The 23,837-nt window shown below is 37.0% G+C and overlaps 1 protein-coding gene across 3 annotated transcripts; it reads left to right on the forward strand.

Moving 5' to 3' along the window:
* The first annotated feature begins 384 nt into the window (after positions 1–384).
* Positions 385–22,651, forward strand: LOC149821861 (RAF-like serine/threonine-protein kinase 20). 3 transcript variants are annotated; one of them, XR_016426186.1, is made up of 9 exons: positions 385–526; positions 833–4,795; positions 4,919–4,993; positions 5,308–5,460; positions 6,079–6,247; positions 6,320–6,467; positions 13,948–14,070; positions 14,293–14,380; positions 22,257–22,651. XR_016426186.1 is itself a non-coding variant. In XM_089981507.1 (9 exons), the coding sequence occupies exons 2-9, from the start codon at positions 1,298–1,300 to the stop codon at positions 22,451–22,453; spliced, it is 4,446 nt and encodes a 1,481-aa protein (XP_089837633.1). In that variant the 5' UTR covers positions 385–633; positions 833–1,297; the 3' UTR covers positions 22,454–22,651. The 3 variants fall into 3 exon arrangements, 2 of the variants coding, with proteins under 2 accessions (XP_089837633.1, XP_089837632.1); XM_089981507.1 differs by having other exon boundaries at positions 385–633; positions 6,084–6,247; XM_089981506.1 differs by having other exon boundaries at positions 6,084–6,247.
* Positions 22,652–23,837: the final 1,186 nt, after the last annotated feature.

The following is a 23,837-nucleotide window of genomic DNA, read 5'->3' on the forward strand; positions in this document are numbered from 1 at the left end:
ACAATCCCATGACAGAATCATATCAAACAATTACGTGACCACGTTCTTAAATGATAATAATATGTAATTTTACAACTCTCTAAGCTCATAAATGCAAATACACGAAATAGTCGGCGTGTTTCGAAATTTACTGTGATTAAGGGGCGGTATTTGAAGAAGCATCCGCGTATATCCATCACAATCAGGAAAAGTGGGATCCCACTTTTTCTAGATAATTTTGGGCGACTCAAAAAGGTCAAATATAGGACATGTAGAAAATTTTCCCAAAAGGGGAAGGAGAGAAAAGGAAGAGAAAAGGGTGGTGGTGACAGAGGGGTGTTTCTGTTACGCGCCTGGTGCCGCTCTCTAGGCCGTGTCCTTCTCCCACGCCCTCCCAACCCTCAAAGGCAAGCTTGGTGTCTCTGTTTGTCTCATAAAATCCCCACCCCAATACCTTCTCTGGTTTTTCGGGGGTTTTGATCCCTCGATCGACGTGGGGTTTGTCTGATCCAGGCCTTCCCCAACCCTCTCAACCATCAAAATTCAGGTGCTTTTGATCTATTCCCCGCCTTCATCCTTGTTTCCTCAATTCTCCTGAACTGAATGCAGTCAGTATTCAATTGGGTTTCCTATTTGGAGCTTTGATCTTGATGGGTTCTCTTTCTTTCCCCTTGTTATAGCTCTCTCTCTCTCTGGGATTCTGTTTTTTTTTCCTTAGATTGTTGGTTTGCAATATATTTCTGTCTTATTGGTAGCCAATTGAATTGTGGAAGAGCTTATGTTTGGATTTGTTAAATTTAGAAGGATCATAGGAATTTTGGGTCATCACTAGTTCTTGGTTTTTGTTTTTCAGGTTGTGGGGAATGATCCATTGCTGTCAATCGAATGTCTGGGAACTGGATTTTCTGAATTGCGAATTATAGGTTTATAATCTTGGTTGTCCTGTAGTTCTTGTAACTAGGTTGATTTTCGATTGAGATTGTGTGTTTTCTGGGGTTTGAAGAAAGAATCATCTGGAATTGTTTTTGTTACTTAAGATTGCCTTTTGTTTCTGAATATTGATTGAGGTGCCTCACTGCTGATTGTGTTGATTGATGAACCAACATGGGAATTCAGAACGATGGTCTTATAATTCTCTAAGAGATGCCAAGGTTACCATAAATACATCACAAGAAGGCGTAGAAGTTATGGGAGGTTCACCTTTCTGGAGAAATGAGTCAATTTCATTTCTGAAATTCGAGGGATGGAGAGATAAGGCAGGGTTAAGAAGTAGGAAATTGTCCGTAGGAGGCGGTTAAGACTGGGAAGCCTTGTTATCATGATGAGCGAAGGACCTGGTCATTCACGCAATCGGTCGGGTCCATGGATTCCTTGGTTTACTGATGCGAGGCCTCCTGACATTGTTATCCCCGAAGGAGCCATACCTGCACAAAATTCCTCTGTTAAGAAAGATGAAGAATTCTGTTCAGAGGTTTTGAAGGAACATGGTGCATTTAGAAATCCAATTTCCAGGCTAGAATTGCCTAGCAACATGAGCATACATGCTCGTGGCCAGAATGTTCTTCCTGCTTATGAGGATCTCACAGACATTCTCGGTCTCAGACGAATTGAATCTGGTTCTGATATTTCATGTACCGCTGATGAAAGAGGACATATTGTTGAGAATGAAGGTTTTGGCTTGGCTACAGGTGCAAATTATAAGGAAGCAAGGGAGAGATCACTCAACAATTTCAATGCCATGCCTAATTTGTGTGGAACAGTTTTTGGGCCCTTTGCTCTATCCTCTACAATATCTAAGCCAGAGCATGGATATCAAGCTGATATGTTAGGAACTTCAGGCAGTTCTCACTCTGAAAGGACAAAATTCCTTTGCAGCTTTGGTGGAAAAATTTTGCCGCGGCCTAATGATGGTAAGTTGAGGTATGTGGGTGGTGAAACACGAATTATCACCGTTAAAATGGATATATCCTGGAAGGAATTAATGCAGAAAACATTTGCAATCTTTCCCCAACCTCATATTATTAAATACCAACTTCCAGATGAGGATCTTGATGCTCTTGTATCTGTGGCATCTGATGAGGATCTTCAGCATATGAGGGAAGAATATGGTGGCCTTGAAATTACTGATGGATCTCAAAGGCTTCGATTATTTCTGATCTCTTTGAATGAATCTGAGAATAATTCTTTTGACATGGGAGACCTGCAGAGTGACTCTGACTACCAGTACATTGTTGCAATTAACAATATATCTGAGCCAAGTCCTAGGAGAACTACTGTTGGAAAAACCTTGGAAAGTTCAGCAACATATCACTCTGTTAACTCATCCAGGAATGTAGGGGATGAGACATCCACTTCAACAGTTTATATAGATCCGCCTGCAATATTCTTGCCTCATAATTACTACCATGGTAGCGGTGTGACTGGTCCAATGTGTGCTAGTTCTCAATGTATGCATACACCACCCAATGTGCCCACGTTGCCTTTACATTTATCTTTCGCTCCTCTACCATCTCAAGAAAATCATGTTGAAAATGCTCAAAGTCAGTCATATGATAAGCAAAACTATTCATTGTTCACTGACCGACTGAATGGGAGTTCTTATGCTGCAGATTGCTTAGCCTCAACACCCTCATCTGCTTTAAGCCAATATGGCCTCATTCTTGAAAACATACCTTTTGAGAATGTTCAAAATAGACCCAGAGATTTTTACCAAGATTCACATCTCCCAAGAGATACAGGTGCTATGGATTTGCAGGATGGTGGCAGGGTGACACGGGGACTTGAAGCACCTTGGCATTCTAAACTTAGAGAAGATGAGATTAGGCACAATATTATGCAGGACTGCAGGAGTGCATTGCTGGGATTTGATGGGCCAATGCACTCTAATTTTGTGCAAGACAGCATAGAATCAGCATCAAATAGAGATACAGGTGCTATGGATATGCAGGATGGTGTGAGGGGGACACGGAGATTTGAAGCACCTTGGCATTCTAAGGTTAGAGAAGATGAAATAAGGCACAATATTATGCAGGACAGCAGGACATTGCCGGGATTTGATGGGTCAGTGCACACTAATTTTGTACAAAAGGGCATAGAATCAACATCAAATAGGGACAATCATGGTTCAGAGGGTTGGCTATCAGAGGAGGGTCCAATAACTACCAAGTATCTGCCACATGGACGACTTTTGAATCATTATCCTCAAGATTATATTGATAGCCAAGTTAAGGCTCATGGGATGCAAGGACACATTCGTCAGCCTAGCCAACAAGGTTTACACCCTCTAGTGTATGTTCATAGTGATAGTGACCTGGAAGGTTGCTCTTTTTATGAATCTCTGGATCAGGACCAGGCATTTCATTCTGAAAACTTTCAAAGTCAGCAAAAAGGCTCACAAAACCAACAGGCAAGATTAAATGATTTTCTTTGTTCCCATCATGGGATGCCACATGCTCTTTCAGATTCAGTGCTGCAAGAATATGGAACACCTTTTTGCAACTTGCGTGGAGTCTCTACCCTTCTGGATCATCAATCAGAAGTTTCACATCCGCTGCCACAATCTCATATTAAACAGAAGAGAGGAATGTTTGATACAAGTTTTCAGAACAGCAGCCTTCAACAATCTATGAACACCACTTCATCGACAATGCCAGATTCCTTCAATAATGATTCTGAATTCTCAGGCGGGCAATGCAACCATGGTGATCTTGAGGAAGCACCCGAAGCTAATGAAAAATGTTATGGACCTAGTTATGGCCCAGGCAGCCATCAGATCAAATTAGAATCTCTCCTGAACAAGGCAGCACCAAACTCTGTTAGTGGGGATCTATATTTATATCAGGCTGGAGATTATCCTGGAAGCAACATTGATAATTTACTCTTGCATATGGCATGTGAGGGTGATATTCCATCCACTTCTCATTATCCTGGGAATGATGGTGCTCTTCATGCCTCACAATCCTCAGAGTTGCGGAACAGTTCTGCATTTCCTTCCGCTTCTGTTACTTCAGACTCTAGAGTAAATATTAGCCTGAAGGATCAATCCCCAGACAACATAGGGAAAGTAAAATTTGAAATTCCCAGTTTTGTCCAAAGAACTACAGCAGATCATCTTGATGTTTCAGCTGACCAACAAATTGGCGAATTGGATGCAGATGCTAACAAAGTTACTGCACCACACATTACCAGTCTTTCTGTCGAAGTGTTGGGAACATCTGGGAATAGTGATAAACAGCACTTTTCCAGCAACCATTACAATGGTGAAGGCTTCCCTTCTGAGCAGTTTGTAGGTGCTCCTAGTGACATGGTTTCTGGTGTGTCCACCAGGTTACTGCCTGATGCACTTTGTGACAAAGACGACTTCCATAGGTCTAATATTTTTATCTCTGTAAATGATGGCCCTCTTGTAGCAAATGATGAAAACAGCTCAAGCCTTCACCTGCATAGTGACTATCAACCTGGTTGGTCTTACATCCAGAATCTTGATGTAGAGGAAGTTTTCAAGAGGCAGGTTTCTCTACTGGATCAGGACGATGGGACTTACAAACTCGAACCTTCAAAGGTCGAGGTGAACCCTGAATGCCATAAAAATTTAAAGTATGCAGAACCTCATAATAATACGGTTCCACTTCCACAAGGCCTTGGACGGGAAATAGTTATTGAAGATGTAACTGGTAAAACGTCTTTAGATATGGACTCTTCCTCGGCTTCTGTTCTACATGTATGCCATGAAGTTCTAGATGATGTTCCAGCTGAGGGTATCATGCCCCCAAAGGAAACAGATATAGAAAGTGTGACTGCATACTCAGAGTATGAGGTACTTCTCTATTTTTGCTAATTTCATACATGCACACAGACATATCAATGCATGCATTCAGAAGTTTTATTTGTTGAGTTGAATGGTAAGACTATGTTGCTGATTTGGCACTCTCATCATTAGGAAGGTAGTGCCGATGACCAGGTTATGGATGATGCTGCCATTGCTGAAATGGAAGCTGGTTTCTATGGCTTGCAGGTAAATGACCAACTCTTATCTATCTTAGTATCTGAAAATCAATATTTGGTTTTATTATTTGACATTTTATTGGTGGAGGAGAACATGTTTGCATTTTGGTCATTTAAGTTCTATCTCATATTGGAACATGGAGAAGTTAGAAGTAGTGATTGGTTATTTAGAAGATCTTTGATACACTGGAAGCTAAAAATATCCATCCCATGATGTCTGACTCTGACCTACCCAGTTGCAGAGATGTTCATATTCCCTGCTTCTCCATCAAGCTCTTGGTTAAAGTTTATTATATTAACAGAATGCTTTCAAATGGTATACAGATTATAAAGAATGCAGATCTTGAAGAACTAAGGGAGCTAGGATCTGGTACATTTGGGACTGTGTATCATGGAAAATGGCGGGGAACAGATGTTGCTATAAAGCGTATAAAAAAAAGTTGTTTTTCTGGGAGATCGTCTGAGCAAGAGCAGTTGGTGCGTTATCAACTTAATTAGATTGATTGTGTCAAATATTAATGATTCAGCTTCTACTGTGTAATTGCATTGTGTCTTTCAGATTTAGGTGTTTATTCACAATCCCAATATATGTGTTTTGGGTTTAATTTTGTGTCAAAATTCAGATTGTTGTGGATGCTGATGATGTTAATGCCCGTGACAATTCCAAGCAACATCATAAATTTTTCAAGTTTTCATTTTTGGTAGGAAATGATATTTAGTTTTAAAATTGTCTGTTGCACACCCTTCCTGATTCATAATAGATGGTAAAACATGAAACTTCAGTCAAGGCTGGTGCTTGCTGAATGTACCTAATATATTTCTGTGCTTGTAGACTATATCTGATCTTGATTCTGTGTTGGAAGACCTGAAAATGTGATTTGGAAGCAACCCTACTAGACCAGTGATTCAAAATCTCATGTTGTATAGATTTGAATGCTATGAGAGCTTCTTCTTTTTTTTGTGAGAGCAACAACTTGTTGCACACCTGTGCCCTAACATGTTCCATATGTGTTACACTCCATTTGACTCCCTTCGCTAAAAATTTTAAACCTTCTCGCAAAAAAAATCCATTTGACTCTGATTTATCATTGGCAGTGCAGACAGAGGACTTCTGGAGGGAGGCAAGGATCCTATCAAAGCTTCACCATCCAAATGTGGTTGCCTTTTACGGTGTTGTGCCTGATGGTACTGGGGGAACATTGGCAACCGTTACTGAATTCATGGTGAATGGCTCCCTTAGGCATGTTCTGTTGAGGAAAGATAGGTTGGTGCCTTTTTTCAACATTTTTCTTCAAGAAAGAGTTCTGCAATTAGCAATGAAGATGTTCTTTTGCAGAGTGCTTGACCGTCGGAAAAAGCTGATAATAGCAATGGATGCAGCTTTTGGCATGGAATACTTGCATTCAAAGAATATTGTGCATTTTGATCTGAAATGCGACAACTTGCTGGTCAATATGAAGGATGCTCAACGCCCTATATGCAAGGTAAAGAACATGATGTATCGTTTTGGATGGATAAAACGAATAAAAGCTTGACTAGGACTAGAATACTGGTCCTCATAATAATTTTCTTATTAAAACATTGTGAAAAAAACAAGTTTTATGTTATTTCATGATGGTCAACCAGTAACTTATACAAAACTCCTTAAATTGGTCAAACCTTATTCGGTTTCAAATGTTAAATTGTATGTACATGCATAGATACGTATGTATATATATATATATATATATATATATATATATATATATATATATATTGTAACTAAGTATTAGGTTAGTTAGTATTAGGATTTAGTTAGCCTTTTTTGTTAGCATTTTTTAGTTCTATTTGAACTAGTCAACATAATGTTGACTAGTCAAATAGAGACGATGGAGCAGGTCCAACGGCTGGACCATCTCCAATGTCTCTTAGATGTTCCTTGATGTGTATATAAAGGGTTGAAACCCCTCACTTGTAACAATGCATTATTTTGCATTTCTTTGAGATATAAAATAATATTTTTTATCTCTTTTGTGAGAATACCCCTTTGAGGGTTTTGTATGTGAACTCCATTGTGAGTGCTTCTCTTGTTGATTGTCCACTTGTGTGTTTTTTATGGACTTTGGTGGTGATATTTGAATATCACCATTTTATTACATGGTATCAGAGCTTGGTGATCAAACTGCATTTTTTCTAAGTGCATTTGGAAGTGTGTCACTCAAAGCTTGGTGGTGGAGTACTCGTGTCTCTTGAGATCGTTATTGTGCCTTTTTCAAGTGATAGATTGGTGGTGTTCAGTTGGTGGTGGAGTAATCGTTGCTTACTCTTTTTTCTTCTTCTTCTTCTCTATTCATTTATTCTCTTTCTATATCCTTTAGCCCTTGTAAAAATGGATGAGAATGAAAATATTGTCATAAAACCCATAAAACTCGATGATTTCAATTGTGTAACATGGGCTTCAATCATGAAGCACCTCATATGAGGAAAAGGGTTATGGAGACTAGTGGATTGGACAGATCTGAAACCCAAGTTAGTCCTTACCAAAGTTGAAGGTGAAAAAAATGTACCTCTTATTAAGGTTGAAAAAACCAAAGCAATGGCCACCTATGAGAAGAAATGGAGAATGAGGCATGCTAAGATTATGTCTTGACTTATTAGTAGTGTTGATATTAAAATGTGCTCTAGCCTAGCTAAATTTGAACATACAAATAAGACGTGATTATCTCAAGAGAATGTATTCTCTTAAAGATATTGCACATGTGTGTAATTTACAAGACAAAATCTAGAATATGGCTCAAGGGGACAAGAGTATTAGAGAATATTATAATGAGTTATCCAAGCTTTGGGAAGAGTCTCTTCTTAAACCAAAATGGCATTGTCTCGAAGATATAAAACTCCGCCAAAACCAAATAGATGCGAAGTACTTTTACCAATTCATCAATAGATTGAGGTCGAAATTCGAATCTACCAAATCCGTTCTTCTTCATCAAGAGAAAGTTCTTTCAATTGAAGACACTATATAAGAATTAAGTATGTAGGAAAATAGGTTGAAAAAACTTTCCACCAAGAATAAGGATAACTTAGTCCTTGCCATATCTAGACAAAAGAATTATATACATACTTACAAACCACCACACTATGGAAGACAAGTAAATGAGTATGTTAGAAAATAGGCTATTTGTCACTATTGTTGTGAATCGAGACACATAAGGCCCCAATGTCCCAAATTTAGAAGGTCTTTTGTGAAGAAAGTCGCTTTAATGAGCTCTCCTTAAGAGCCAAATGACATTGAACTCTTGAAAGACACAAAGTTTGGTTAGTTGTCAAAGGATATTATCAAGAATATAGCATGGATTATAAGGAAACCTTTGCCCTTGTTGCTAGGATGATCGCTATCAGGACTTTAGTAGCATTAACCTTTGTTAAAAAATGACCTATATACTAGGTAGATATAAAAAATGTTTTCCTTAATGGAAGCTAGGGATGGCAGTGGACCGGGGCGGGGGACAAGGTCTCCAACCCCGCCCCGTTTCAAAATCCAAACCTTCATCCCCGCCTCTATCCCCACACAGGGATGGATTTCAACCTCCACCCCCGCATCCATTCCCATTTCATGTCCTCCATCCCCAGTCCAAACGGGGGTGAGGCGGGGTGGGCCCCCGTTTCCCCTTAGTCTATAGTCATCCCTTAAAGGATTGGTGATGGGGCGGGGCAAGGCTAGGCGGGGATTGGTGTTAAAATGTATCTCCGAAAATCCTTGTTAAATATAAATATATATATTTATATACTTAGAAATACATATACATATAATATATTATATGTATATGTATCTCTCTCTCTCTCTATATATATATATATTTATATACTTTTTTAATTTCTTACCCAAAAAGGGTATTATTGTAATCTTGCGTATATTCCATTTGGAATATGTTGTATTTTTCCTTTTTTATTTTCCTTTTGTAATTCTTTTTATTTTTCAATTTTATTTTTTACTTTTTATTAAAGGTGCATTGGGGGTCCCCCAATAGAGTCGTTGGGGGCTCCCCAACGACTCCTTTGGAGCCCCCCTTTTTGCACCTCTTGGCTCTTGTATAAATAGGGGTGTTCCCCCTTGTAATTCTTAAGCTTGAGAGTCTCAAGCATTTGCTCTTTTTTATGAAACACATGCATTATTGCATGTTTATTATTTTTACGCTTTTTGCGTATTTTGTTCAAGTGTTGTGTGAGTGTCTTCGTACACTTCTTTTATAAAGTATTTATGCTTGTATGCATATTGTCTCTTCATAGACAATTTCACAATTGGGACGGAGACGGGGCGGGGGACAAGGTCTCCACCCCCCCCCCCCCCCAAATTCCAAACCTTCATCCCCGCCTCTATCCCCACACAGGGATGGATTTCAACCTCCACCCCCGCATCCATTCCCATTTCATGTCCTCCATCCCCGGTCCAAACGGGGGTGAGGCGGGGTGGGGCCCCGTTTCCCCTTAGTCTATAGTCATCCCTTAAAGGATTGGTGATGGGGCGGGGCAAGGCTAGGCGGGGATTGGGACGGAGACGGGGCGGGGAAAGGCTTAAGTCCATCCCCGCCTGTAATGAAATACGCGGAAATAAACACAATGTCCTATAATGGACATTCACACATAGAATGCAAAGAGCAAGTCCACTATGGACATACACAAAAACCAACAATGGCTTGCAAACATAAAAATCTTATAAAAGCAAGAAATGGGCTTCAAGAAGCCTTACATTACAAAGGGGTCTACCCCTTTATTTATAGCAAGAGAGTGAGAGAGAGAGTGGGAGAGAAAGGGAGAAGGAGTGGGCATTGGGGGGCCAACAAGGAGTCGTTGGGCCCCCCAACGGTCACATTTGTGACCATTGGGGGTCCAATTGGGACCCCCAACGCAACATGCATTTAATGCATGTACAATAAAAATAAAACGAAAAAAATAAAAAGAATAAAGGGAAAAAGGGAAAAAGGAAAAGAATAAAAAGATAGAAAAGACTAAAATGTCCCTATTGGGCAGAATTACAAAAATACCCTTTATCAGGTATGATGGGATATATATATGTGAATTACATATATTTCTAAGGCACATGGTGGGTGATCTTCGGTCCGCCGAGTGTATGTTTGTATGGTAGTATGAAGTTGGTCAATATTATCAAGACCATTGTCTATATTTTCACTTACATCATGAGTATTTTCATTTTCACTCTCATGCTCATTACAAATGTTTTCACACCTATCCTGTTCATTGATAAGATAAAAAAGAAACGAATAATCATAGTTTTCTTGAATCTTTTCTTTGCTAAAACCATCTTCATTTTCCAGAAATGTAACATTTCGTAAAACATATAACTTGTTTCTTTCCATGTCATAGCATCTATATCCCTTTTGATTTTCAGCATAGCCTAGAAAGACACAAGGGATTGCTTTTGGGGAAAGTTTGTCATTTCTATGAGTAAGAACAAAACATTTACATCCAAAGACTCAACCCTTTATAATCGGGGGAGATTTTAAACAATTTTTCAATGGGAGACATATTTTCAATAGTTTTTGAAGGCATTTTATTTATCAAATAAACTGTCGTAAGAGCGGCTTCGGCCCAAAACATTTTTGGAACATTTCTTGATATAAGAAGTGTTCTAGTGGTTTCAACAATATGTCTATGCTTTCTTTTAGCTAGACCATTTTGTTGAGGAGTGTACAGGCAAGATTTTTGTTGAATAATCCCATTTAGGTCAAAAAAAATCTTGTGTTCTTTTGATACAAATTCCCCCCCGGAATCATTGAAAATTTTGAATGTTGGTTTTGAATTGAGTCTTTACATAATAATAAAAAATTTTAAAGCATTCATATACTTCTGATTTTTGCTTAAGAAAAAAGATCCAAGAATGTCTACTATAGTCATCCACAAACACAATATAGTATGATACCCCACCTTTGGATATAACTGGAGCCGGTCCCCACACATCCGAATGTATTAACTCAAAAGCATTTTTTTGTATAAAATGTATTTGTTCAAATGACAAAGCTTTCATTTTGCCAAGAATGTAATCTTCACAAACCAAATTATTTTCCTTATAACTAGTAAGAAATGGAAACAAATGTAATTTGGTCACACTAGGATGTCCTAGTCTTTTGTGTCAATTTTCTATATCCATCTTTTTCACAAAATTACAAAAAGATTGTTTTGATAATTCAAGACTATCCATTACATAGAGATCTCTTCTTCTATAACCTTGCCCAATCAGCTTCCCGGATTGGAGATCCTGTATTAAACAATCATTAGAAGAAAATAAAACTTTGCAACTATAATCCGTAATTTGTGAAACTGATAAAAGATTTAAATTTAGTTTTGGCACTCTAATACTTGGTATGTGAAAATTTGGTTGTTTTTGAAAAGTTCCAAAACCTTTGATTTTTAAAGATGTTCCGTCGGCAGTTGAAACATAAGAATTATTTGGGTTAGAATGATATTCGGATAATATTGACTCATTTGGAGTCATGTGAAACGAGGCACCGAAATCTAAGATCCAAGAAGTCTTACCAGGGTCACCAGTTGTGGATACGGCCGCCCCCGAGAAGGAAGGAACTTAACTTTTGAACATTGGTTGTAGTGTCTCCATTAATTGAGCTAAAGATAGTGAGTCATTGCATTTGGAGTCGTCTATATCATTTCTTTCTACCGAAGCAACTCTCTTATCATCACGGTGATCTTCTTTCTTTCTTTTGGGACAAAAAGGCTTGATGTATCCCGGTTTATAGCAATGATAGCATATGATTTTGCCACCTTTTTTGTACTCATGATCTCCTCTTTTATCGCTTCTTTCATAGTTGTTGGGATTTCTCTCATTCTCATTCTTCACTAAATGAGGAGGCTTATAACTCCTAGTGTGATTACCGGGCTTGGACATAGCAAGAATGGTTTCTTCATCTTTTGGAGCGGATAACTTCTTTAATCTATTCTCTTCCATAGTCAATTCTTCAAGAGTTTCGACTATGGATGGCACAACTCCTCTATGAAGGAGAGCCGATTTTGTTCCCTCAAATTCGGGCCTAAGCTCATTCACAAATTGGTAAAAATGCTCTGTTTTAATTTGGCTATATTAGCACATACCTTGAGTTCGACATTGTTCATGAACCAAGCAAGGATTTTTGCGTGATTGCTTTCCCAATCTTTAACTTCTTTTTTATGATTTTCAATGGCTTTGAGGCAAGCATCTCTTTCAAGAACCTTTTCTTGGCCACTTTCGATCTTTGTAAGCTTCATTCTAGGTTCCGGAATGAAACCCATAACATACCCCCAAAGTTTCTTACCTTTGAGGTTGTTCTCCATAGTCGATGCCCAGTAGTTCTTTCCATTGAGTTTGAAGGATAGGTCGATTTTTGCTTCCATAATGCCACCAAGAAGTGAGAAACGAGAAACAATAGATGAGAAATATACGTACCACGCATTTTCCTCTAAGAACCGAGTGACTCTGATACCATGTAATGAGATATGCGAAAATATAAAGAGTGATATAAGCACTTGCAATGTCCTACAATGGACAAACAAAAGAGACAATAGCCAAGTCCACTAAGGGACAATACATACACAAGCCTTGAGATAGGCAAAAATATAAAAGCCTCTTTATTGAAAGAGAGAGAGCTCTCAAGCATGAAGAAAATACAAAGGGGTTCACCCCTATTTATACAAAAAGAAATGAGAGGAAGGAAGGCCACATGGTCTCAAAAGGAGAGCCAAAAAAGGGGGCTCCCATGGAGTCGTTGGGAGCCCCCAACGATCACAATTGTGACCGTTGGGGAGCCCAACGACTCTATGGTGGGGCCCCTTAAGTGGCTTAAAAGAAATAAAAATAAAAAATAAAATAAATACAGGAAATAAAAAAAGAAGAAAAACAAGTACCCTATCGGGTATTGTGTGAAATGACCATAATACCCCTATCGGTTATTATGGTGTATTTGAAGATATATATATATATATATATATATATATATATATATATATATATATTAACAGGATTGTCACTATATACGAGAGGAATATCTACAAGGCATTATCGATCTTTCCTATGTTACTTCAGAATATCAGTTGATGGTTTTTTTTCACCAAACCTCTCGCTGCTCTTAGATTTCACTTTTTTTAGGCATACTTTCGGTTGTTTAGCCATAAAGTTTAAGGGGGAGTGTTAAATTGTATATATATTATAACTAAGTATTAGGATTTAGTTAGCATTTTTTAGTTCTATTTGAACTAGTCAACATAATGTTGAGTAGTCAAATATAGATGTTGGAGTAGGTCCAACAACTCTATTTAGAGTCATTGGAGCAGGTCCAGTGTCTCTTAGTTGTTCCTTGATGTGTATATAAAGGGTTGAAACCCCTCACTTGTAACAATGCATTTTTTGCATTTCTTTGATTAATAAAATAATATTTTTTCTCTTTTGTGAGGATACCCCTTTGAGGGTTTTGTGTGAACTCCATTGTGAGTGTTTTTCTTGTTGATTGTCCACTTGTGTATTTTGTGGACTTTGGTGGTGATATTTGAATATCACCATTTCATTACACCATTTCATTACAGACAATTCATGAAAATAATCTCTCCCTTTTCTGAAAAAAATAGTTTTATGATGTAGAAATATTGTTGAATATTACTTCTATAATTCAAAATTGTTTTTGCTTCACCCAATCAATCCAATATAAGCTGATCAGGTGATCATTTGGGTGGAAACTCCACATAGAGTTCATTTCAATTCTTGTTCTGTATGAAAAAATTGGAAGTATTGAGTACTAATTGGTTCTGCCCTTGATTCAATTTCAAATAGCAGTCCTTGATAATTGTAGATGGCTTCCAAGTAACTGCTGATCTTTTTTTCTAGGTCTTGCTTCTTCAAAACCCCTTGTCTAATGCTTCTGGAAGTAACGTGAGTTCTCAAAATGTTGGCTTACTTGACTTTGAAGTTGTGCTGCTGCTTTTCAGGTTGGTGATTTTGGATTGTCAAGAATCAAAAGGAATACTCTAGTTTCAGGTGGAGTAAGGGGAACACTTCCTTGGATGGCGCCAGAATTATTGAACGGTAGCAGCAACAAAGTTTCAGAAAAAGTATGTGGCCTTTTTCAGTTTGTGTGTTGGTTTTGAGGGAGTCATATCACAAGAAGATCCAAGAAATCTTAAATGTGAAAATATCCCCTACCCATTTCTAGTAGTGAGAAGGAATAATATTCTTGTCATATTCTTGAAAAAAGAAATGCAAGTCTTATTCATCTTACTGTTTCTTTTCTTGTGTACAAGTGAATATTGAATTACCTTTGCTGGTTTTCACAGGTTGATGTTTTCTCCTTTGGGATTGCTCTTTGGGAGATTTTAACTGGTGAGGAGCCTTATTTTGATATGCACTGTGGTGCGATAATAGGTAAGCCTTTCATTTACTTCTTGTAGGGTGGTAAAAATTTGAAAACTCTTAGGCCTCGTTTGGATCTATTTTTATTTATTGCTTACATATAGAAATTTAAGCACATTTTATAAACAGTCTTGCCTTTACTTTTAATTAAGTAAATGTCTGGATCATCACTATTTAAATTATAATAAAGAAGAAAAGAAGATTAGTGAGTAGGGGTGATGATAGTAATGGTGATGGTGATGGTTGTTAAATTGTATCACTCCTTGTGTGTGTGTGTATATATATATATATATATATATATATATCTTCTTTATGGAACCCTAGGGGTATTTCTGTCTTTCTTCCATTTTACGCATATTCATACTAATGAATATGATTGTAATTATTTTTATTTTATTTTATTTTTATTTTATTTTATTTTTACTTTTCTTTTTCTTTTTCTTTTTCTTTTTCTTTTTCTTTTTCTTTTTCTCTTTTTCTCTTTTTCTTTCTACCTTTTCCCTTTTTGACCAAGTCAACTTGGAGGGGGTCCAACACTAGACGTTGGACCCCTCCAAGGCTTCTTCTCTATTATAAATAGGGGGAACCCCCCTCTTAAATGTATTCAATGCTTGGAGCATTGTTCTTCATTGTTCAATAAAGATTCTTTATATTTTAGCATTTGTGTTCTCTATTTGTACCATTGTGTACATTTTGTTCTAAGTGTTCTTGTGCCTTTGTGCATGTATCCCTTTGTGGAGGTGGTACTTATTTTGCACATTGTCTCTTTTGATATATTTTCACATAGTATCAAAGCAAGGCTTATACAAGAGCTCGGATTTTCTCGCTCTCTTGGAGGTTGCCTTGAAGAGTGTGCCCTTTCTTTATCTTGCTCGGTTGGTGAGAAAAAGCTCTTTAAAAGATCCTTGGTGGTAAGACTCTTCTCTTTTTGGGTATCTTCTTTCTCTTATTACTTCTATGGGAGAAAAGGATTCTCACTTCTCCCTTGGGTTTAAATTAAATGGGTTTAACTACCATGTTTGGGCCGACAATATCGAGGTTCACATTAAGAGGAAAGGCCTTTGGGGATATGTCAAAGGCACCATTCCCGAACCTGAACCTAAAATCACCATCTTTGAAAATGGTGAAATTAAGGTTCCTGATGGTGAAGAGAGAGAAAAAGCTTTCAAAGATCACAACAAAGCACATGAGGAATGGGAGATGAAAAATTACAAAATCCTTTTATGGTTTTTTTCTTCTGTTGAAACAAGAATAAATGCAAATATATTGAAATTCAAGAAAGCATTTCAAGTATGAGAGTATCTTGAAAGAATGTATACTTCAAGAGACTTGTCCCATAAATACTATCTCCAAAAGAAGGCATTAACCCTTCAAAAAGGAGAAATATCCGTTAGAGAATACTTTGCTGAATTGTCCACCATTTGGGATGAACTTGCTCTCCAAGAACCCAAATAGAGCGAAGAGGCAATTGAGTTGAGACACAAGCAATTAGAAGATGATCACTTCTTCAACTTTTTGAATGGGCTTAGACCCGAGTTCGAACAAACTAGATCCTCTCTTTTGTCTTCTTTTTCTTCTCCTCTTTTAGAAGATGTTCTCAACAAATTAAGTGGAGAAGAAACTAGATTGGGAATCAAAGTGTGTTGGTTGTTCCCTCTAAAGATGAGGATGAGAGAGCTTATGTCGTTTCAAGACAGGGGAATAATGTTAAAACATATAAACCCCCTCATTTCAACAAAAATAAAGGAGAAAGAGAAAATGGTAGGTAATGTGGTAGAAGAGATTATAGTAAAATCATATGCCACTTTTGCAAAGAACCGAGGCACATTAAGCCGGTTTGTCCTAAATGAAAAAAATGGTGGCTATGTCTGCAACTTTCCAACCGATCAAGGAGGAGGGACCATCAACTTCCAACAACGCTACATTATCTTTAAATCAAATTATGGAAGCCCTTCAACCTCTCCTCAAGGAATCTGTTTCGGGAGCCGCTATGTCCACCTTCTCTCCTCCCGGTAAGACTCTTTGGCTTTTAGACTCGGGTGCATCCTTTCGTATGTCTCTAAATGTTTTTGCTTTTTCTAAATTTTCAAAAAACTTATCTTCTTTTGTCTCTACCACAGATGGGGCTTCTCTTGAAATAAAAGGAATTGGAGATTTTGAAAATCAATGTTTTTTTTATCCTTAAAGTTAGATTTATCAACAACAACTACGCCTTCATCCCAAAACAATTGGGGTCGGCGATATGAACCAAAAAAGAAAATCATTCTGGGTCTTCCTCATGAATCCTTCTCCTCCAATCATTTATATCCAATGCCATGTCCTCGGTGAGGTTCAAAGCATTCATATCCTTTCCTATCATCTCCATCCAAATCTTCCTAGGCCTACCACGACCTCTTTTAACTAATATATTTTCCCATTTCTCCATCCTTTTAACTGGAGCATCATTAGGCCTTCATCGAATATGTTCAAACCACCGTAAACGATTCTCTCTCATCTTATTTTCAATGGGTGCAACGCCTACCTTCTTACGTATCTCCTCGTTCTGAATCTTATCTTTTATTGTATTTCCACACATCCATCTAAGCATACGCATCTCAGCTACACTCATTTTTTTAATATGATGTCTCTTGACAGCCCAACATTCCGTACCATATAGTAAAGTGGGCCTAATAGTTGTCCTATAAAACTTTCCCTTCAACCGCAATGGCATTTTACGATCGCACAACACTCCAGTTGTACTTTTCCATTTCATCCACCCAACCTTTATCCTATGATTTACATCTCCATCAATTTCTCCATACTTTTGAATGATAGATCCCAAATATTTGAAACAATCATCCACCGATATTTCTTGCTCACCAAGCTTCACTACACTCCCATCACTACTTCGCTGCTTACTAAACCGACATTCCATATATTATGTCTTACTTTTACTCAACTTAAAACATCTTGCTTCCAATGTCTGTCTCCATAATTCTAACTTAGCATTAACCCCAGCTCTAGACTCATCAATCAAAACAATATCATCAGCAAACAACATACACCATGGCACATTTTCTTGAATTGATCTTGTAAGCTCATCCATCACTATAGCAAATAGGAAAGGGCTTAAAGCAGATCCTTGATGTAACCCAACTGTTATAGGAAAATTGGTTGTCACCCCTCCACAAGTGCGGACATTGGTACTACTCCTTTATACATATCTTTAATTATACTTATGTACTTGAGAGAAACACCTTTCTTCATCATTGTCCACCAGAGAACGTCCCTAGGTACTCTATCGTATGCATTCTCCAAATCAATAAAAACCATATGCAAATCTTTGTTCCTCTCTCTATATCTCTCAATAAGTTGTCTAAGAAGATGTATAGCTTCCATAGTTAGATTTATCCGAAAGTTAAATTTAAATTTGTTTTCTGTCTCTCAACTATCGGATCATGGGTATGATATCAAATTCTCATCAAATAAATGTTGAATACAGGATCGTCATTCGGAAAGTTGATTGGGGAAGGCTCTAGGAAAGGAGATCTATACTTTATGGATTTTCTCCAAATTCCTAAACACTCTTTTTGTAATGTTGCCCAACATAAAGATATAAATGTTTGGCATAAATGTCTTGGGCATCCAAATATTGTCAAGTTTTCTTATTTATATTTTGCTAAAAATTTATGTAAAGATAACTTCAATTGTAATGATTGTATTCTTGAAAAAATGAGAAGCTTACCTTTTGGATAAAGAACTATGTTTTCAACTAAGCCTTTTAAAATTGTGCATTCGGATGTGTGAGGGTCGGCACTCGTAGTGTCTAAGGGAGGGTTCTCGTATTATGTTATTTATGTTGATGATTACTCAATATATTGTTGGATATATTTTCTCAAACATAAATATAAAGTTTTTTCTACCTTTAAGGTCTATCATATGATGATACAAAATCAATTCAATAATAAATTACAAATTCTTAGAACCGATTCCGGAGGAGAATACCCTTCAAATGAATTTAAAAGTTATATTGAGAATAATGGGATTATCCATCAAAGATCTTGCCCTAAAACACCACAACAAAATGGCTTAGCCGAACAAAAACATAGACACATAATTGAAACTACAAGAACCTTACTTATTTCCCAAAAAAATCCAAAAAGATTTTGGGCCGAAGTGGCTCTCGCATCGGTCTATCTCATAAATCGTCTTATATCTAAAAATTTGAATCAAATATCTCCTTTTGAAATATTATATAAAAAAGAACCTGATTACAGTAGATTAAGAATTTTTTATTGTAAATGTTTTGTCCTCACCGACAAAAATGATAAACTATCTCCCAAAGCTATTCCTTGTGCATTTCTTGGGTATTCAGAAATGCAAAAAGGATTTAGGTGTTATGATATTTAAAATGACAAACTATATGTTTCAAAGAATGTAACCTTTTTGGAAAATATAAGTGGTTTTGAAGAAGTTAAAAATCATGAAGATAGTGTCGATTACTCTTTCTTGTTTGAATTATTATCTAGAAATGAGGATCCTTCTAGTGATGATGAAATGAACGATGATGGGTATATAAGTGAAAGTATTCCTCTACCTATCCAACATGAAGAAATAACAGAACAACCATTTACATATACACATAGAGATAAAAGTACGTTTAGAAGTGAAATAGAAAAGTATAGTGAACTTAGTGAACCGTCCCAAACCAACCACTCACGAAGAACCGAAAGATCTAGGAAAAATTCTTCTAAATTTATATCCTATGAGTCATTTTCTCCAAAACATAGGGCATGTTTTAGTGTCATTCATTCGTGTGAAGAACCTAAGAACTTCGAAGAAGCTAAGAAAAGAACAGAGTAGAGGGATGCAATGGATAACGAACTTAGAGCTCTCAACAAAGCCAAAACTTAGGTGTTTCAATATCTTCCAAAAAGAAAGAAAGCAATTGGATGTAGATAGGTTTTTAAGGTCAAAACCAAGAGTGATGGAACTCTTAAAAGATATAAAGTCCGTCTTGTAGCAAAAAGGATATAGTCAAGAATACGATATAGATTACAAAGAAACCTTTGCTCTCGTTGCGCGGATGGTCACCGTAAGATGTTTGATCACTATTACATATATTAAAAAATGAAACATATACTAAATAGATATTAAAAATGCATTCCTAAATGGGGACCTAAATGAAGAAATTTACATGAATGCTCATCCGGGCATGGATATACCGGAGGGTAAAGTCCTTCGTCTTAAAAAAGTACTTTATGGTTTGAAACAAGCCCCAAAGACTTTGTATGATCAATTTAACGAAATAATGGTTAAAAATTTATTTACTTCATGCTATACTGACACTGCTCTGTTTGTCAAAAAGTCTGATGCATGAATTGTAATTTTACTGTTATATGTTGACGATATGTTGATAACAGGTAATGATATCAAGAGAATTAAAATTATCAAAACCACTCTGAAAGAAACATTTGAGATGTCAGACTTAGGGTATCTGACATACTTTCTAAAAATAGAGGTTGCCTACTCTCACAGAGGCTATTTTTTGTCTCAAACCAAACTAGCTTGCAAGATTCTTAACAGGTCAAACATTACAGACGATAAAATATGTGAGACTCCTCAAGTCGTGAGATAAAAAATGAAGATTGATGATGGGATACCTTTGAAGGATCTCACTCCCTATCGGCAACTTGTAGGATCACTAATGTATCTTAGTATCACAAGGCCAAACATCTCACATGTTGTGCATACTGCAAGCCAATTACAGCATGCTCCTACATTCGTCCACGTGGGCGTCGTTCTCCAAGTTGTCAGATACATAAAGGGTACAATAAACAAGAGAGTATTTTTTTTTCATCATCTGAATTAAATTTAATTGCATATACTGACTCTGATTGGGGAGGTAACCCAAATAACCGTCACTCCAGCACAGGTTTTTGTATTTTTTTAGGTGAATCACTAGTCTCATGGAGATGCAAGAAACAACAGAAGGTGTCTCTATTATCTACAGAAGCAAAATATCGAGTCATAACCTCTACAACCATGGAAATTGTATGGATTCATCAATTGCTACAAGACATGGAAATTCAGGTTACCAGGGGCCCACGAAATTGTGTTGTGATAATAAGAGTGCAATTTATATTGCTAAAAATCACACATTTCATGAGCGCACAAAGCACATTGAAATGGACTGTCACTATGTTAGAGAAGCTTACTTACAAAAGGTTATAGATCTTCCTTATGTGACTTCAGAATATCAATTGGCAGATTTCTTCACCAAGGTGCTCTGCTCTGTCAGATTCAACTTTATTCTCAGCAAACTTTCGGTCATTACTGTCTAAGTTTGAAGGAGGGTGTTAAATTGTATCACTCTTTGTATATATATTTATATATATAAAGAAAGATACATATACATATATATATGTATCTATCGTTATATATATAAATATATATTTGTTTTCTTTATGTAACCCCCAGGGGTATTTCTGTCTTTCTTCGCATTTTACGCATATTCATACTAATGAATATGATTGTAATTATTTTTTATTTTCTTTTATTTTTACTTTCTTTTTCTCTTTTTCTTTTCTTTCTACCTTTTCCCTTTTTGACCAAGTCAACTTGGAGGAGGTCCAACACTAGACGTTGGACCCCTCCAACGTCTAGTGGGAGCCCCTACATTTAAGGGGACCCCCCCCCCCCCCTCTTAAATGTATTCAATGGTTGGAGCATTGTTCTCCATTGTTCAATAAAGATTCTTTATATTTTAGCAATTGTGTTCTCTATTTGTACCATTGTGTACATTTTGTTCTAAGCATTCTTGTGCCTTTGTGCACATATCCCTTTCTGGAGGTGGTACTTATTTTGCACATTATCTTTTTTGAGATATTTTCACTGTGGTCGTCATGATGGTGGTTGTGGTAATGGTGATGATGGTGATGGTGGTGGTCATGACAGTGGTGATGATGACAAAGGTGGTGGCAGTGGTAATAGTGATAACTTATGCATGTTATGAAGATCTATTATCACTTGCATGAATGTTTCATCAGTGTTTGGTATAGCACAGATTTTGTTTCATCAGTGAATTCTATGCCATCTGAACATCACAGTATTGGTTTGTGATTATTCTGTCCAGCTTCATGTTTTCAGTCATTCATTTTTCATTTACTATATCAATCTGCGAGAAGTGAATTTCATGTTACTTCAAGATTGTTGGGATATGCTACAGAACCTCGATAACAAGTTTTGAGATGTGTGTGGCCTGAAACAGTTGTTACTCCACAAGCAGTCATCGTGGCTATTGTAGTCTCCTGTACCACTAGCATCATGGTTTCAGTTTTAATGCTTTTAAAGAAACAGTGATTCAACTCAATTATGCCACCAGTCATTATTTTGTGTAAAAAATGGTGCCTCAAATCAGCAAACAACCTTACATTGTTGCTTTCATACCACTAGTTTTAGTAGCCATCAGCTTTTGATAACTTGATAAGCTGTTCACCCAATCTTTCTAATTAGTCAAGCCACTTCAGTTCTAAATTTGAGCTGGTATTCCTTCAGTATGGTAAAAGACTCCACTATCTTTGTTATGGACAAGATACCCAAATCATTATAACTTGATTTGGTAAAATAATTTGATTGCATTAGTTTTAGTAACCCTCATTTGATGATGGGCATGCCCAAAAGAACACAGGATACATCGTTTTTGTGTAGTTTTCCATTAGAAATAGTATACAAGGGAACACAATGCAGGCCCAAATTGAAGTATCACTGTGGACATAGCTTGGAAATACTTACGACCCTGGTAATAATGTTGAACAATACTTTTGCTTTATTGTACGTAACTAATGAGGTAATGATCTGAAGTTCTCAAGAGTAAACCTAATGATAATGTTGTTTTATGCATTTGAAGGGGGAATCTTGAATAACACACTTAGGCCAGCAATTCCAGATTGGTGCGACCCAGAGTGGAGAAAGCTTATGGAAGAATGCTGGTCACCAGAACCAGAGTCTCGTCCTTCATTTACCAAGATAACTTGTTGTCTACAAACAATGGCAGCAGACCTTCAGGGAAAAGGGCCAAGTGTTCATAATCCAACAAATAGATGAAGATTGCAGTCTTCTATGGTACAGATGTTTGCAGACCTGCTTGTCCTGATAAGGCTAGCTCCAGATGGTTCTGATGAATTGGAACAGAGAGCAAGACTACAAGAACAACTTAATTCTGAGATAATAAAGTATGTCCTGTGTAATATTCTTTATTGCAAAATTAATAATAGTCATTCATATTCGTTTTATTTTATTCAATAATTTTGTTATGCTTAGCTTCTTACTCAATTGATTTTCCCTTTGCAAGCACTAAATTAAATAATTCATTCAAGCATCCAAGTGCCTATGCAGCAACTTTTTGTTTTTGGACCGTTCATTTCTTTCTCAATCAAGATGCTTGACAAAGGCATGCCATGTTCTTGTGATGAAGGGATGAGGTGGAAGTGGAAGTGAATGGTCAGGTCATATTGTATATGATTAATCACTTGCATTCAATCTCCACCACACATCTCACTTGGGAACCGTGCATTTAACGTGGGAAGTATGAGTCCCACGTACATCTCCATCAAATGAAATGTGCTGTGGGAATTTGAATAGAACAAATAAATTGGTTCTAATCATAGCAATTATCGTTGGAATTTGACCTTTAAAAGAGAAAATGTTTGAGTGCATTAATTGTGAAGAATCCAGAAGCAATGGGAAGAAACATAGTGACACACATCCAGCCAACAGTCTCAATTGCTGGCTTCAGAGATCGAGTTTTTCCCACCTTTTAGTAAAGCTCTGGAGAAAAGATGTCATTATTTGTCTTAATGGGCATGCAGTCAACTTGTGATACCACTCTTAGAAAACAGACTGGCGGATTAACTACCACAGCGTCTTGTAATTAACCCAGTGTTGTCAGTATCATTGTGAATCAGTCTATTCTCATTGCGTCTGCAAAAAATCGATATGAAAAAAGCTGAAATAGCCTTTTTAAAAATAATTTTGAAAATGGTGTAAAATATTTTTAAGGTTCTTAATATTTTTATTATTATTTCATCTGCTGGTTAAACATTGACTGATTCAGCTCGATTCAGTTCAGAAGTGAAATCAGCCAATTTCAATCGATCAGAGTCCGATACAATTCTGACAACATTGAAATAACCATTAAAAACTCAAAAAAAAAGTATTTTATATACAACCAGTAATATTTGACCTGCCTATGGAAACCAATACATCTCACTTCCGATGAAGCCACATTATTGCAATCATTTGGAGACAAGGAGCAGATCATTCATCTCCACACAGGAAAATATGGCTTGCAAAATGGATCTACAATTACCTCAGCCTTGATTCTAGAGTTCTAAACAAAAAGCGTCCTTTCTATTCTAGATATGGGCAATTTTGTCCAAAATGACAACCTTTTGGAAAGTGATTTAGGTCAGTCCAAGATACAACTTGG

Source organism: Nuphar pumila, chromosome 11 (assembly GCF_984573655.1).
Source record: "Nuphar pumila chromosome 11, dmNupPumi1.hap1.1, whole genome shotgun sequence".
Classification (NCBI taxonomy): Eukaryota; Viridiplantae; Streptophyta; class Magnoliopsida; order Nymphaeales; family Nymphaeaceae; genus Nuphar; species Nuphar pumila.